The following is a 17,029-nucleotide window of genomic DNA, read 5'->3' as shown; positions in this document are numbered from 1 at the left end:
TTAATTTTTCTCCAAAAGATAAATGGTCATGTGTATTCACCCTTTTAAAAGCCACGATGACTGCTAATTTAATTTACCCATCCAAGGTGCCAATCGTGTCCTAAAGCAATGGCAGGAGGGAATTAATGATTATATATGGAGTGTTAAGTGGCTGAAAATTTCAAAAATAATAAGGCATAGAAAGGAGGAGGCTTAAACATCCTTGACACATGCTGCTATTAGGACACTGGGGTTTTTCAATGACAGTTGCAGCTTCATCTACCTTATCATCTTTGCAAATTCCTTTTCATAACATTTGCCTCTAAGGAAAACTAGTCCTGTGCCCTGGTTGAGGGCACTTCATCAGAATTAGTCCCAAGTAACTTAGGAGATGACAGAAATAGTAATAAATAGCTGTGTGTCAGCTACAGGGTTGCAAAGGAAGTGAAAAAAAAATCTGTTACCTCCAGCACTCTCCATAAGATCATTTATTAAAGTGTCAGAAGGAAAAACTAAAAGGCTGTATATGGAAAGAAGAAAGCTGACTAAAAAAATTTTCTGATTAACAAAAATGGAGCCATAATGGACAAGAGCAAAATTGCCACTGAATGTTTTCAGCATTCAGCTTTAATTGGAAGATGGGCAGCTGAAGTATGCACTATCCTAGAAAAAACTGAAAAGGCATTATTTCCCGAACCAACAGAGAAGGATCAAATTAACTCAGTTGTTTGCTTGAAGTTGGGCACCAAATGGCTAAATTAATCATCATTCATAGACTCTACAGAACATAAAACAGGCAGCTTTTCATAAAACTGCAAGAGTTGCAACCTGACAGCAACAAAGTTATGAAAAAGAATGATTTGTCTATTTTTAAATTTCCAGTCTCTACCAACCTGCATCTTGCTTCTTCTCTAGTATGTTTCTTTTTAAAACATTAGTTAGAAAATCTTACACTTTGTTTATAAAAGTCTTGATGTTTTGTATATAGATTTGCAGAAGAAATATATTTTATGGGTGTGGCTATGAATTAACATTTGTGGCTACAACCCCCCACCCCAGTCTAAATCTCATTTAGGGTAAACACATGGAGGGGGAGCAGGATCATATCTACCAATCCCACCCCAATGGTTTTGTAACCCCGGCCCCACCCCTGATACTGTAGCCTTGCAACAGTATGATTGTGCAAGGCTACCAACTACAGGTAGTGTTTATGTACAGGTTTATGTGCATAGGCTGCACTTTGTAGACTTTCTGATGATTATGTCAATGTCTGAGGGTGGACCAGCAGTGCGAAATCATATCTGGGGCAAGTCCAGCCATTGTGCTTCCTCATTGCATTTAGCCCAGAAAGGGGAGGAATGCTTGCATCGGACTTGTATGTACTATATTTTTCACCCTATAAGACGCACCAGACCATGAGACGCACCTAGTTTTTGGAAGAGGAAAACAAGAAAAAAAATATTCTGAATCTCAGAAGCCAGGACAGCAAGAGGGATCCCCTGCCCAGGAGAGGCTGCACACGGCTAAGGCTCCCGCAAGAGCCGCGCTCCTTTTAAAGAGCACGTGGAGCGTGTGTGCAGCTCTTGGGGGCTTTTTCCCAAGGAGGGAGAAGGGCAGCAAAAGCCACACACACAACTCTTTAAAGGGAGTGCTGAGTAGTGCCTCCCGCCTGCATTTGCTCCATAAGCCGCACACACATTTCCCCTAACTTTTTAGGAGGGGAAAAGTGCGTCTTATACAGCGAAAAATACGGTATGTAATATCTCTCTCAAAGCTTTTCAAAATGTCCTTCTTTTGCTATGGGGTGAAATGGTGATAAAATCTGTATTCAAACCTGGATTTTAAAAACTGCTTAGACTGAGCAGGGACAGATAAAATTGCTTCATGGGGTAGATTTAGTACAGAAGCCATCTCTGCATTGAGAGTTCTGAAGGAGGACATGTCACCCAAAGTCTTCAATAGTGTGATGACAGCAGCTGCATTTTCTGTTTTCTTCTTTCCTCAGAGCTCTTAAATATACAGAAGCCCTGTCTAATATGAAACAGAACATATATCACAGCACAACACAACTTGTTGGCCAGAAGAGCAAATTTGCAATATAAACTGTTGTGTACTGAGGTTGCATGCTATGTATGCTATTTCCTTTATCAGCAACTTAGTATACACTCCAACATTCCCTGTTTACGGGAATGGTCACATTTTATGGGACTTCTTCCTGGAAATCAACATCCCTATTTTGGCTCTTTTAGAGTTGCTTTTTGAGAAATGTTATCAGTCTTAGTTGCTAGTGCCATTCTTCAAGGTTCAGATCTCCAGGGTCACTAGATGCTAAATCTCTGGGTAGGAGAGTAATGAATGCTTCTGGTCTTTTGAACAAATGCATATAAATGCATGCACATGAACACCAAGGCACCATGTTGTGCAGGACTGGTCATCTTGCATACTGCTGCTGCAGTATATTTTAACTGCTATAAAACATTGCCATGCTTGGATGCAGCATTGCTTAAGAATACCAGGGGCTGGAAACCATGAGTGAGGTGGAGGAAGTTTTCATGTGCACGGATCCTGCTTGTGAGTTTTGTGTATGCATCTCATTAGCCACTCTGAGAACAGGATGCTCGATTAGATGGGCAATTGGCCTAATCCCGTAGGCTGTTCTTGTTTTCTGCCGATTGTTTTACCTATTTATTCAGTAAGTAAAATTAATGCATTTCTATACCTCCATTTTCCCTAGATGATTCATATAAAATACAATAAATAGCATTTAAAAGAATCTCAATAAACCTTTTTTTTTAAAAAAAAAAAGCTTTTATAATGCACCTTTAACAAAAAGAAGAAGGATCTGTGCAGGACCAGTTTTGCAGCATCATAAATGAATATGGGAGGCAGAGTACAGCACTATGAACCAAAGGTCAGGGGATGAAACTTGATTTTGTTTCGCCCAGGTCAAAGACCCAGTTTGGCTCCCCCTCTTCCAAGCACATTTGCTTACACATACAAAGGCTGGGAGGCTTCATTCAGGGCAAAAAGCCTGGCTAGCACTCCCTTCCCCAAGCTAAGGCACTGTAATGGTCTTGGGGGGTGATCTTTATCATAAGAATTGGGGTGCTACAAACACATTCCTATTTTCACCTCTTGGGGACTAGGATGCCATTAGCCAAGCAGTAGCATTTTCTCTGGTAAACAGATCAATACAAGTACCACCAAATGGTAAACAGAATTTTCCCTTGTTACTGCCATTACTAATTTCCTTTCTTCACGTTTGGTGAATTCCCAGAGCCAAGCACAGTTGTGTTGTTGATGTAAGTTCTTGATTGGCATGCTCTCTTGTTCTTATGCAAAAAATCATAAGCGTAAAGATATTGCACAACTTCAACCAACATGCGCAGGCACTTATTTATCATCCGTTCCTTTGGGGTTTGAGATTTAATATTGCTTGACATATAGATGTCATGTTTGGACTCCTTCAAAGGAAGGAAAGATCAGTTTGTTGCCAGCAACATAGAAGCAGAACACAAGATTTCAATGATGACTTTTAAAAGGAAAAGGAAAAACAACAACCCCATCCTTCAGTCTTTGGGGAAATTACTTCATTCTCTCTACAGTGGTACCTTGGGTTAAGTACTTAATTCGTTCTGGAGTCTCTTCTTAACCAGAAACTGTTCTTAACCTGAAGCACCACTTTAGCTAATGGGGCCTCCTGCTGCCACTGCACCGCCGGAGCACGATTTCTGTTCTCATCCTGAAGCAAAATTCTTAACACGAGGTAATATTTCGGGGTTAGTGCAATCTGTAACCTGAAGCGTATGTAACCCGAGGTACCTTTGTATAGCAAATTTAATCAACAGTTAAAATCTGGGGTGTGTTGGATGCTATTTCATAGGAGGCAAGAGTAGGGATCCATTTCAGCTGAATCAGAGGATGGGTATACAGTTTTGGGACGTATGGTGAATGGATGTAAACCAGAGTTCATATGTGGCTCCACTGGGCTAGCAGTTGCCATCTTTTTCTGTTCTGTTCTGTTCTATTTTGCCCTCATTGGAAATAGACCCCTCAAAATGTGGGGATCTGTCATTTGTTTTACAATCGAAGCAACTTTAGGCACGCTCACTGGTGAATTTTTCATACCAACATAATGCCACCACGTGATTGTGCTTCCAGATTAAGCTTGTACAATTATAGTCAGTGTTACTACCACACCGGCTTGAAGTCTTGGAAGAAATGCTTGATGTTACATGAACATGATATGACCATGATAGATTCTGAACGAATGAAAGCATCAGTGTTGATTTGGAAAGTATAATTGGCACCCTGCAGGGATGCCATTTCAAATTGGGGGGAGGGGTGCAAAATTCAGAGTCAGCTTCAAGAACCCGAATTGGATATATTCAATATATAATTGCAACCAAAAAATACTAGTGCGTGTTAAAAAGCATTTGCTGTGGTTACATTTTTAAGCCTCGTGTGAATCATAGCAATATTACTCCCACTCTGTCCAGTCATTGCCCCTTCAGTTGTTCATAACAATCAGGAGAATAGTTTGGGGGTACCAAGGGGTCTGTGGCCCTGGACACACAATTTTTGTGTTGGGGAAAACCAGGCACCCTCACACAAGCAACCCCAGTGCACCGTGGCCTGGTGCTCCTCCCTGCCTGCTAAGGGCTGCATCAATCGGCTGGTCTCCCCCCTACATGGGTGGGAGGCAGCTCAGGACAGCCCTGTTTTGCTCCTTTGGTGATGGAGTTGCTCTACTGGCATCGGCGGCAAGGGCTGGGCTGGTATCCCCTGTCCGTCACGCACGCCCACCCCGTGTGCCAGCAACTGACGCTATGCCACTAATAACAATAACCAACATGTAAAACCAATTAACCAAAGAGAAATGTGGAATAATCATGTGGAATAATCACATGAAATGAACAACGAACATTATAATTAATTATAATTAATTAACAATAATTTAAGTTCAACACGAGGAGCTTTTGATCATAAATTCAAAAGAAAAATCAGGAGTGAATGAAATGGATGCAATTATAAAATTATATCCTGTTTCATTAAGGCCATGCCAAGGGCATAAAGCGTTGTAATGGTTGTATAAGCAGTATGTCTGATCAATAGAGGGCATTGTTCCATGCTCTTCATTCTTAATAAGATTCTGTATCATCTTGTTTTTGTGTTGAGAAAGTTCCTGAAAAGTTTAAGGTGCTGAACTCCTGTGCAGCTTCGATAACTTGCAAGCCTTTGGTACTGTGTGGTTCTATGAGCAAGTGTTGCAATATTACAGAGGAATAATATTGCACTTTTAGCCTATTTCCCAGAGTAGATATAAGTTCTGCTATGCCCTCCGATTCTCATATTTCCGTATGTTCATATGATTGATAACATCTTCTACATTCTGTGCATGTGCTGTATTTTTTAAAGTATTGTTAACTCCTCATAGGTCTCGGTAATAAGGCATGTTATATAAGTATAAGCTCCTCACAACAAGACTGATCTACTGAATTTCTACCCAGGGCTAGAACAGTGGAATTTACAAGTCTGAGATGTATTGACAAACCTACATGGGAAATTAAAATGCCATTGCTTGGATCAGAATTGCAGCCAGAGCAATATTTCTTGCTCTCCCACAGAGCCTGCTGCACCAAAAGCTGGTAATTCAGCTACAAAAGTAATGCATGCTCTCTGGGAACTATGCTTGTTATTAATTTCTCTGTAAAATTGAATTTATGTTTTTCATTCGAGACAGCAAATAATTGCATTATATTTACAAACCTGAAAAACGCCAGCATGTGTTTTATCAGTTCTCAAGGAAAGTTACAGCCTGAGCCTGAGAACCCACCTGTATGTATAAAGCCAACACTTTCATCAGTCACATACCTAGAAGGAGAACTGATTTGAACCTAAGCTACAGAAACAGGTGCAATGGATGAATTAGCTGAATGCGGCTAGTAAAGGGGAGAGCCTATCAAACAAGGCTGGGCTACCAAAGAACTCTGTAGAGGCTGGCCTGTACAATGTATAAAGGTAAAGGGACCCCTGACCATTAGGTCCAGTCGCGAACGACTCTGGGGTTGCGGTGCTCATCTCGCTTTATTGGCTTAGGGAGCCGGAATACAGCTTCCGGGTCATGTGGCCAGCATAACTAAGCTGCTTCTGGCGAACCAGAAGCAGCACACAGAAACACCATTTACCTTCCCACCGGGAAGGTATCTACTTTCACTTTGACGTGCTTTCAAACTGCTAGGTTGGCAGGAGCAGGGACCAGGCAATGGGAGTTTACCCCATCACAGGGATTTGAACCGCCGACCTTCTGATCGGCAAGCCCTAGGCTCTGTGGTTTAGACCACAGCGCCACCCGCATCCCCTACAATGTATACATGGCAACAAAGGAATGACAGGAACTTGGAGGGCCATGCTCCATTGCCCCTGAACATACTATCCTAACAACAAGTCTATGTTACAGATAGGTAGCCGTGTTGGTCTGCCATAGTCAAAACAAAAAATATTCCTTCCAGTAGCACCTTAAAGACCAACTAAGTTAGTTCTTGGTATGAGCTTTCGTGTGCATGCACACTTCTTCAGATACAAGTCTATGGACACTCTAAAGAGGCAAACTTTTAAAAGTTGTGATTAATGTATGAAGTTAGTGACCACCTATCAGGGATGATGTAGTAGTAGATTTCCTGCATTGACTGGGAGTTGAACTAGGTGATCTTCGAAATCCCTTTCTACTCTATGATTCTGTGAACTTAATGATAAGGACTTAAAAAAAAATATACTGCATCTATTTTAGAAAGTTCTTCAGACTTCTCTGTCTTGGCAGGGTTGGAACACAGGAAGTTGCCTTATACTGAGGCTGTCTGCACACATAGCCTTCAAAATCTTCAGGGGCCATTTTTTCACTGTGTACTTTTCTACATAGTGGTTTGCAGTTGCACATGCCTTTATGCTGTAACTCCGTCTAACACAGCAGCGACTGTGTTGTCTGTACACACAGGTGAGACATGGACAACTTGGGGATGACGTTGTGTGTACAGCATCCCAGAAAGATGCCTGCATCCAGCACTGAATGTACTTTATTACTCATTGTGTATGTGCCCTGAGTCAGACTACTGGTCTAGCTGGCTCAGTATTGTCTACACGGACTGGCAGCAGCTCCACAGGGTTCCAGGAAGTATTCTCTCCCAGCTCTACCTGGAGAGCCGAAGGACCGAACCTGGGACATTTTTTTCTTCAGATACTCTACTCTACTTTTTTTCTTCAGATACTCTACTCCTGAGCTGTGCCCCCCCCACGGGAAGGAGGCATATCTGTCTTTTCTTTGATTGCTGGAAGCTCCTGGGTTATTTCCAGAGAAAGTAAGAGAGATGTTAGGTAGCTACAGCTCTCTGTTAAACATTTAGTGCATGATTTCTCAAAATCTGAAAATAAGGCTGAAATCCTAAAAGTAATTACTGTACTTATATGATTCTGCTACTCTACTGAACTATCACAGAAGGAGATGGAATGGGTAGCAAAGCCACTGCCATGTTTGTTGAGATTCTATGATGTCATAACTGGCCATATTATTAAATATGTGCTTCTTTTCTAAAGAAAATGTTTAGGGGTACTCTCTTTTCGACTCAAGAAAATCACCATTTTATAGTTCAAATTGGGTGAAATAAATACAGTAAATGGACAAAAGTACAAAGATTCACAGAATGTTTAGGGGTATGTGTACCCCTGCATTCCCCCAGAAAAAAGCACTGATTAAATACATTTCCTATGAAACCAATTGTGAGTCCTATTTATCTTTCCCCCCTCTATATTCAAACCAGATCATAGTTACCTTGTTATATCTTATTCTTCAACTTTCATCTCACTTTTTTTTTTTTGAGGCAAACGTTCCTTTTTTTCTAATGCATCTAAACAAACTGGACTGTCTCTGCACTGTCCCCAATGCTTTCATCAGTGGAGTTTGCAACAGGAAATACCAACGCTAACCCTTGAATAATCATCAAACCACTAGCTGAGAGGGAACTGGGAATGTGGTGGGTGGTGTTCAGAGGACAGAAGTTAGAGAGAGAGAAAGAAAAATGTCTCCTTCAGGAGAACGAACTATAACCAGTTTGACAGAAGTATGTTTTCCCCTTGAGTGACATCTGGAATTCATACCCCCAGATAACTCATTGCTTTCATGTATCTCCATGCTTGATGCATCAAAGAGTAGAGGACAAAAGCAGATAAAGGAAATGACACAAAACATTACAGCATGAAAAGGGCCTATTGGTTACAGTTTATGTAACAGGTGCAGGAAAGGAACAAATGATGTGCTCAAAGAAGAAAAAGAGCAAGTAGTATAACTCTCTCAGAAATAAAATTGAAATTGCAGGTATCATTTTTGCTCTCAGACTTCCAAAAACGAAGGCAAAAACTATCAGGAAAACAGTAGAGATAGTGTGTCAGACAGTGAGTTTAACATGTTTGGATGAAATAAAGAAAACATATTTTAGAGTGCAACTCCATAGCCAATTGAAGCACATGATCCTGATCCGTAAATGAAATGGCCTTTTCATGTTCTTGTTTCTCAGTAGGAGCTATTGAATACCAAGGTGACCCTGTGGACATAACTCAAAACTTAGATTCTGTTTCTCAATGAACATGTGACAGTAAGACAGAACTTAGAATATACGTCCACACTATCCACGTAGTCTTACACTTCCTCAATGTTGTTCCAGCTTGGATTCTTATTCTTGGTCACATTTTAAGTGTGACAATGAGATGTAACCAAGCCTTAAGATGAGACACTCCACCATCAGATTGCAAACTTGAATTCTATATCTTGGTCACATTCAGATTTGATTATTGACATTTGTAGAGCACTTCTTAGTGTTCAGAGCTTCTCAAAGGTAAACCCTGCCCCAGCCTCTAGTAGAAAAGAGAAATTATCCCTGCAATCTATAGCATATCTACTCAGAAGTAAGTCCTACTGAATTAAATAGTGCTTACTCACTAGTAAGTGAGGTTAGGGTAGCAGCCTAAAACTTGCAGAGTCTCTTTAAAATAACTTAATTTGAGCAGAGGGTGCTCACATGTTAAGCTTTCCAGTACCCCCCACCCACCCAAAAACAAATACGTTCTCCATCCCAATAACATTGTTGAGCTGGAAGAAGCAGAGTTCAAAATAGATTCCAGGGCCTATCCTGGTAGTCTCTAACTCAGTAAGCTATGCTATAGCCTCAAGTCACTGCACCACTTATTTCAGAAATTAAGTTCTGGAATCAACTGCTCATTAGATCTTGCCATGTGAAGTTTCCTGCTAAATGAGCACTGCTTTAGGATCAGCATAATGGCTGAGAGAGCCCTCAGAATGCGGCCAAGTGCTGTCTGAATGCATTTCACCTAGAATTAATAGCACTGCGTTTAGCCTGTATTGCCTTTTTAATGAATCAGGTCTGTGCTGGAAGGGAAAGAAAAATGGTTTGTCAAGCGATCGCTGGTTGAAATACAGCAAGAGCCTTCTGTTCTTTGTTTGAACAGCTGCCCTCTTAAAGATGCCTTAATGAAGTCACTGTCCGGGCTTTTTATTTGGGAAGATTGGTCTTTACAAGCTCATCTGTCTTAAGTCAAAACAGTTCCTATTTGTTAATAAGTCACTAACCAAATATTATGAATGAGACTCCGGAAAGCGAGTAAATAGGCTGATGTAGGATGCAATTTTTGTTGCATTATGTCAGCTAAAGGAATTTTTTTTAAAAAAGCAATGCAAATGGCAAATGGTATTTCCTCAGTTTATTTTTTTCTAAATGACAACTAGCAACTTAACGGTGCTAAATAGCACATTAAAGGTACATGTGAACTTCAAGTACAGTCCTATAAACACCAAATATCTTGCTGGTTTCTAAGGCAGAGTGCTCCAACTTTTCATACCAGATGTGCCACAATAGTACTTTGACATGGAACCCATGGGCCACTCACTGCCTTGTGGGGGGGGGGGAGTGATGCCAGAATTTGTCCCCCCACAACCAGACCTCCCACCTCCTTCCCAAAGCTGGGAAAGCCCTAACTAGGATTTAGGAAGGAGGTGGGAGGGCACTAGGACCCAGTCAGAGCCCTCCTGCCTCCTTCCCAAAGGCCAGCACCTTGCTTACCTGCATTGGCAAGGTGAGGGCTGGGGGGAGGAGGCATCATATGTTGCTGAGGGCCACCAAAAAGGTCTAAAGTTGATTGCATAGTCCAGCATTCTTTGCCAATTGCATCCAGTGATTTTGCACCAGCTGCCTGTGCCTCACTCAGCCGATGCAGAAAATATACAGTGAGCTCACCACATTTTGCTGATAGGAGACTCAGAGTGAGACAAAAACAGCCTGAATGACCTTCTGTGAAATAAAGTGGATACAGCGCTAACACAGCTATGGATGGGTCATGAGGGACACTTCCTCCTAAGTTCCATCCATCTTCACCTTATGGATGTACTAAAAGCTTTATAAATATTTTAGCAAACTAATGGACATGTTTTTAAACACTGTGAACCCACAGTTAAAGAAGTGGCACATTGGCAGAAGCTGCAGGGGCGAAAATGGAAAAGCAAATGGCTCCTTATCTTGCGGTTATTCTAGAAAGCGGAAGAGGAGGGTGTGAATGCAGATCTCTAGGTCTCAGCAGGCTTTCAAGGCTTTCCCTTCAGCTCCATGCCTGAAAAACACTTAGAGCAGAACTATTCATTTCTGAGTTACATGGCACTGCCAGTCCAGTGGTGTAGTGATAAACATGGAAGTACAGGAGCTCATTATGATTGCCCCATAACGATGTCCACTAGGAATGTCCAGAAATGCAGACAGTTCTAGGTGTGTGGGTGTGTGGGTGATATGTATACACATACAGTGGTACAGTTTCAAATGCCTCAGATTACAAATGCTTCAGGTTATAAACTCCGCTAACCTGGAAGAGTTACCATGAGTTAAGAACTTTGCCCCAGGATGAGAATGGAAATTGTTTGCCGGGGGTGCATCAGCAGCAAGAGGCCCCATCAGCGAAAGCACACCTCTTGTTAAGAACAGTTTCAGGTTAAGAATGGACCTCCAGAACAAATTAAGTTCATAACTGGAGGTACCACTGTACACACACACATTGAAAAGCCATAGTGCATAGCATGTTGGCTATGCATAGTTTCCTGGGACTAAGTAGTGCTTACTTCTGACTTCATAGGTTCAATTCCCAGAATTGTACTCACCTACATTTCCTCCATTACACACAAGTAAGTACATGCATCTTTATAGATTGCAGGAATTAACTTGTGGGATTGCATGAATCCGTGCAGGATAGGTCTATAAGTCATGATAACTAAACAAAACCCCCATTTTTAGAAGCAGGACACGTCTATTCTAGATCTAGGTCAGGTGAGAGGCCTGTGGCATAAAGGCTATTTGTAAACATCTGGCCGGCTGTTGCTGGAATCTTGTTCTGATCTACCTGGGATATTCTTAAATAATGCCTAGCTATGCCCATAAATATAAATTAGTGTCACATATGGTAACAAATGTGAAGGCAAAAGCCGGTTCAGAAACTAAGAGTCATTCCTCCCAGGTAGAAGCCTTTCTGAACTTCAGGCCCACCTGAAGTGGGTTGCCTGGATGTCAACAAACTGGGTTGCCTTCAGGTGGCTTGCCTAGATGTCAACAAACCCTGCACTCCCTTTCCCACCACATATTTATTCATTACTTATATCCCACTACTACTCCAGAAGTTTAAGATGATGTGCATGGTTCCTCCTTCCCCCCTCCCCTTCTTATTGTCATAACAATCTTGTGAAGCAGGTTGGGCTGAGAGTTGGATATAGTATCAACAAAAATATAATGTCCAGCTTATAAGTTAATGGTGCCACTCTATTTTGCTGACAGACTTTAGCTGGAGTATGTTTAGTCCTGGGAACCATAATTTTAAAAGTATAGCGACAGCTTGGAATGTGTGCAGAAAAGGGTGATAAAGCTGGTGAGAAGGACCTAGAGACCAAGTCCTATGAAGAAGTCCAGTTGAAGGACCTGGGTGTGTTTAACCTGAAGAAGAGACAAGAGACAATGTGATAGCCGTCCTTGGATGGGATTCTGCCATTTCTGAGCTCTCCACACTAGCCGTCCCTGCCACCATCCTCTTCAACCCTGCCCTAAGTCGGCTGCTCCATTAGTGAGCAGTTATTTGCACTGGAAAGTTGGCTGTGATGTCCACATTGGCCCCAAGACAAAGAGAAATTTGTCATTGATTACAAATGCCCAGTAAATGTAGAATCCTGGCTGTTCTTTTGTTTTCCACATTGAGATGCCATTAGCAGACTACAGCAAAATGCCACTCCAGGGAATATATTACTGAGAGATCACTATATTTCTCAGATGCTAAGGAGAAAAATGCTTCTGCCACGGTTTTTTCCCTCATAATGCTGTCAGAAGCGTACCATAATGACTACAAAACATACTGTTTAGCATGTCTTTCCCTAATTGCAGTGGTGGCATTAGTTAATTTACATTGCCTCCGACAAAATGCATATTTCTTGTTAACCCAGGAGTGAATCCACTGGAAACAAAAGCGAAGTATGATAATTGCTTACTGCTTTTCTTATCTCTTGATAACTGTATAATTAACTCATTTTCCATATACATCCTAATTTTAGTTAATCCAGTGTATACAAGTTTGTGAATAACAAAGATAGGCTGAATCTACAGAAAGCGGGATAGAAAGCATCTATTGATAAAGCACTGCTTTGCACTCATGAAAGTTAATTTTAAATCTCTGTATGAATTGTCCTTTATGCTGTTCATATTTGAAAGTGGTGTCACTATCCAAAAAGCCATAATCAGGCAAAAGAGAAAATGAAATAAGTTTGTATAAAAGATAAGCTGAATAATATTTTCTTCAGATCAAATGTCCAACACACCAGTGCCATGAGGCATACGGAGCTGGAAAACAAGCTAAATAGGATTGTGAAATTGTAAACAAACAAAGAATCTATCTGCTCAGCTACATGCAACATTAGCAACATGATTAGCAATCATGGGGTGGGGTGGGTGGGTGAATTTGAAAGCAACAGACATGGGTCCATCTGATTGTTATCAAGATTTCTGTGTTTAAACTTTATTTCCCCAGCCAGAATCTCCATGAGATCCAACCACATCATGCACATAAAATTCCCAAGTGACTATTTTCAGGGTCTCTCCCCACCTGCTTATTATTCCCGGTGGGAAAGTAAATGGCATTTCTGTGCACTGCTCTGGTTCGCCAGAAGTGGCTTAGTCATGCTGGCCATATGACCCGGAAGCTGTACGCCGGCTCCCTCAGCCAATAAAGCAAAATGAGCGCTGCAACCCCAGAGTTATCCGCGACTGGACCTAATGGTCAGGGGTCCCTTTACCCTTTACCTTTAAGCCCTGAATAGAAAAGGAAGCATTCATCCCATTGTGGAGCTATTGCTGTTGTTAATACACTTTTTTATCTGCCTTTCACCCTAAGATCCTAGGGCTGGTTACAGCAATTACAACACAACATTGTTGGAGCCAATCCACATGGGCAAAGGGAATGATTGTAGCCATATTGTTCTTTTCAAGACTGTAAGCAAATTATATGTGTCTCTAGTACCTAACAACATTCATCGCACCTTGAAAAAAGGGAAGTGCATTAGATCTGGTACAGATGCTGCTACAACTGTGATTACCCATCCCATCCCATTATCTGTGGATTTAAGAGTCGAAGCTGTGATAGCCTCTGAAAACTACTAAACCTTGTGATGCAACAGCAAAAGAAGGTGGGGAACTATTGTGAAATCCAAGGCATATTCTGCTGTACACAGAGATGCTGTAAAAACTGTTGTCGTCCTTCCTTTAAAACAAAAACAACAGTAAAGTTCATGCAGGATATACATTTGCTGAAAAGCATCCTTGGAGAGCGACAGAAGGGAATGGATGTTAGAACACTTTAAATAACAACAAAAATGTTTTAACTTCAGGTTGGGAACATAGTTGCTGCCACCCAGCAATGTCCTCCTGCTACTACAACAAACAAGTATTTCGTCTGTTCACCTTTCAGATCAGTATCTTCATGACTCACTTGTCTAACTACGGGAATGACCGCTTGGGTTTGTACACGTTTGTCAATCTGGCCAGCTTCGTTCAGAGCTGGACAAACCTGAAGCTGCAGACCCTGCGTCCCATTCAGCTGGCTCACAAGTATTTTGAGCTCTTCCCTGAGCAAAAAGACCCACTCTGGCAGGTAAGGAGACCCAGCTGACTGAACAGCAGGAGCCCGGCATTCATTCACAATATTGTTTTAGGGAAGACTGCTGCAGGGGGAGGGGGAGAACTATAAATGCAACGTCTACTAATTAAGACATTTAAATCTGTTTTTAAATGGCCTTTCAAAATCATTTAATTCCCCTTTCAAAGTCAGCAGTTTGGCCTAGGAATATATTAGCTAGAAGATAAGGTACTGTCTGTCACATTACCTTCATTAGCACCTGCCTAGAGCTAGGCTGTAAAATAACAGCTATTACACTGACTGTTGTTTATAAGAGACAAAGAGTGTTTGTGTGCTCTTCATATCATGCCTTCCCCTTTATTTGCTTGATGCATTGCATTAACTTGTTTTGATGAACAGCCGGCTAGATGACTACAGACAGAGCAAGCAGACAAGCCGTGTTATAACATGGAATCCTTGCAACTCCAATTACCGCAAGCAACCTGGAGGAATGGTAGCATTTGGGATTCATTTATTTGACTATTTTGAAGAAAATATACACAAGTACCTAACTAAGGAGGGGGTCTATAGCCTCTTGTGCCATAGGAAAAATGCACCCCTGATCAAAATGCGCCAACTTTTGCCCCGCTTAGGCTGCATAGATGCCATATATTTAAAGCACATTTAAAACAGATTGCTTTCCCCCAAATAATCCTTGGAACTGTCGTTTGTTAACACTGCTAGGAATTGTAGGTCCGTGAAGGGTAAACTACAGTTTCCAAGATTCTTTGTTTTTTTATATATATGGCATAAGTACAGCCTAGGTCCTTATGTAGTTTGGAAGAGAGAAGGGCAGATGAAAGTTTCCCCAAATACTGCCAATATCTACCATTTCATTATTCCTTGTCTAAAGAAAGCTGCAGTTATTAGAACCGGACTAAATATTTTCACATTTCAATTTTTCCACCAAAAATAGCAATTTAGGGATACATAGTAATGTAAATATTTTCCCCAAATCCTTCAATGTTAATTAAATTATTGCTCTTTCAAACTTGTGCCCTGCCATGGATTCCTGTGTCTGCTGCTGTATTAGTACCATCCCAGTGTGGTGTAGCGGTGTAGTGGTTAAGAGCGGTAGTCTCGTAATCTGGGGAACCGGGTTCGCTTCCCCGCTCCTCCACATGCAGCTGCTGGGTGACCTTGGGCCAGTAACACTTCTTTGAAGTCTCTCAGCCCCACTCACCTCACAGAGTGTTTGTTGTGGCGGAGGAAGGGAAAGGAGAATGATAGCCGCTTTGAGACTCTTGAAGGGGAGTGAAAGGCGGGATATCAAATCCAAACTCTTCTTCTTCATCATCCCTCTCCCTTCCTCTTCTTCTTCTTCCTGGATTAGTCACATGAGCTATCCCAGCCAATATTACATAGTGAACAACATGACATCACAGTTGTATATAGCCAATACTTGATGATGTCAGTGAAGGCAAAGTACATTGAGAGTAAGGGCTAGGTTTGTTAGATTATTAGATGTGGGTGATCCTAGTAATTGGGGGATCATGTAGCTGGTTGGGTTGACACAGCCAATCAATTTGGCTACTGAAGGCAAATTAAGTCAGTTGACAAAGACAGCAAGAAAGGAAATCTAAATGATCAGGAGAACAATTTCAGAAGCATTTCTTTAAAAACAGGGAGTACCTTTCAACTTCATTGTAAGAGGGGCTGTCTTTCAAAACTGCTGAAAATGAATACAATAAATATTTTTGTCTCAGGCCTACTAATTATACTATCAAATGTCTCTTGCTTCTTTGTGCAATGGATATTACATATTTTTACAGTATAAGTAACTTATAATTTGGTCTCTTTTCATGGCTTTTTAGATCCACCTCATGACTCTTCATTGTGCATTTTCGAATACACTAATGTCCTCTGGACCTTTCTGAAAGATGCCGTACTCTGACTTTTTTATCACTTATTTGCCTCATATATTCCAAATCACTCTTCCCAAGCTCAGGGTGACTACAATTTAATTAAAAACATGTAAATTGTGTGATGCAACACTTTGAAACAGTGACGGACTAGGTGACCTTCCAGGGTTGCAGATTCACCTATTTTAATATATTGTCATCTACATCGGGTGGCTTCAAAAAAATGTGAAAGCAAAATTCGTGTCTGCCATATCATTCAGTCAACTGTAGCAGATGTACATCAAGAACTGAAGTCAGCAAGTTGGTAACTGCCATACACATTGACCACATGCATGTATATTATAATAGTAATTTTTATACATTTGATAACTGCCCTTCATTAGCAAGTCCCAGGATAGGTTACAACAATTTAATATTCAGTCCTAAAAACAATTACAGCAAATGACAGTCCCAATAAAAGGGTGTTTCATGTGTACCATCCTACCTTTTGTTCCTGGGAACTTTAATAAAAGTATCTTAGTGGGGCCGGGCTGAGAAACAACAACTTATAACCTTGAAAGACAAATTTCACTACAATTTTCATTGCTGAAAGAAAGGATTACCCATTTGCTTTAAGCCATGATGCCTGTGGACTGCAATAAAGCTGTATGATCAATACCATCTGAATATCTAGCCCACACCAGGATCCCCTACAAAGGCAATTCCAGCATGATAATTCTTTTGAAGAGCCTCCTTTCACTTTCTTCTCACATTTTATTCTCATTAACGCATGGCAGAAGGATAAATAGCTAAATAACCTCAATCTGCGATCTTTCGCTTTTTTTGTGTTGCCAAAACACTTTATCTTGGAAACTTAATTGCCACCTGAGTTTGAAGTGGATAAATTTAACTTTAAGTAACAATTCCACTGATTTGCTTCTTTTAAAAGAAGA

General features: G+C 41.1%; 1 protein-coding gene across 2 annotated transcripts in view; it reads left to right on the top strand.

The window, feature by feature from the left end:
• LOC309377520 (bifunctional heparan sulfate N-deacetylase/N-sulfotransferase 4) overlaps nucleotides 1-17,029 on the top strand; it is a 118,871-nt gene that overhangs the window by 87,628 nt on the left and 14,214 nt on the right. For both annotated transcript variants that reach the window (XM_081924909.1, XM_081924910.1), the window contains one exon: nucleotides 14,029-14,211. In XM_081924909.1, the coding sequence (XP_081781035.1) occupies nucleotides 14,029-14,211 (183 nt within the window). The remainder of the gene's footprint in view (nucleotides 1-14,028; nucleotides 14,212-17,029) is intronic.

Source organism: Podarcis melisellensis (genome assembly GCF_964234715.1).
Source record: "Podarcis melisellensis genome assembly, chromosome: 9".
Taxonomy (NCBI): Eukaryota; Metazoa; Chordata; class Lepidosauria; order Squamata; family Lacertidae; genus Podarcis; species Podarcis melisellensis.
This window is presented reverse-complemented; position numbering and strand designations above follow the sequence as displayed.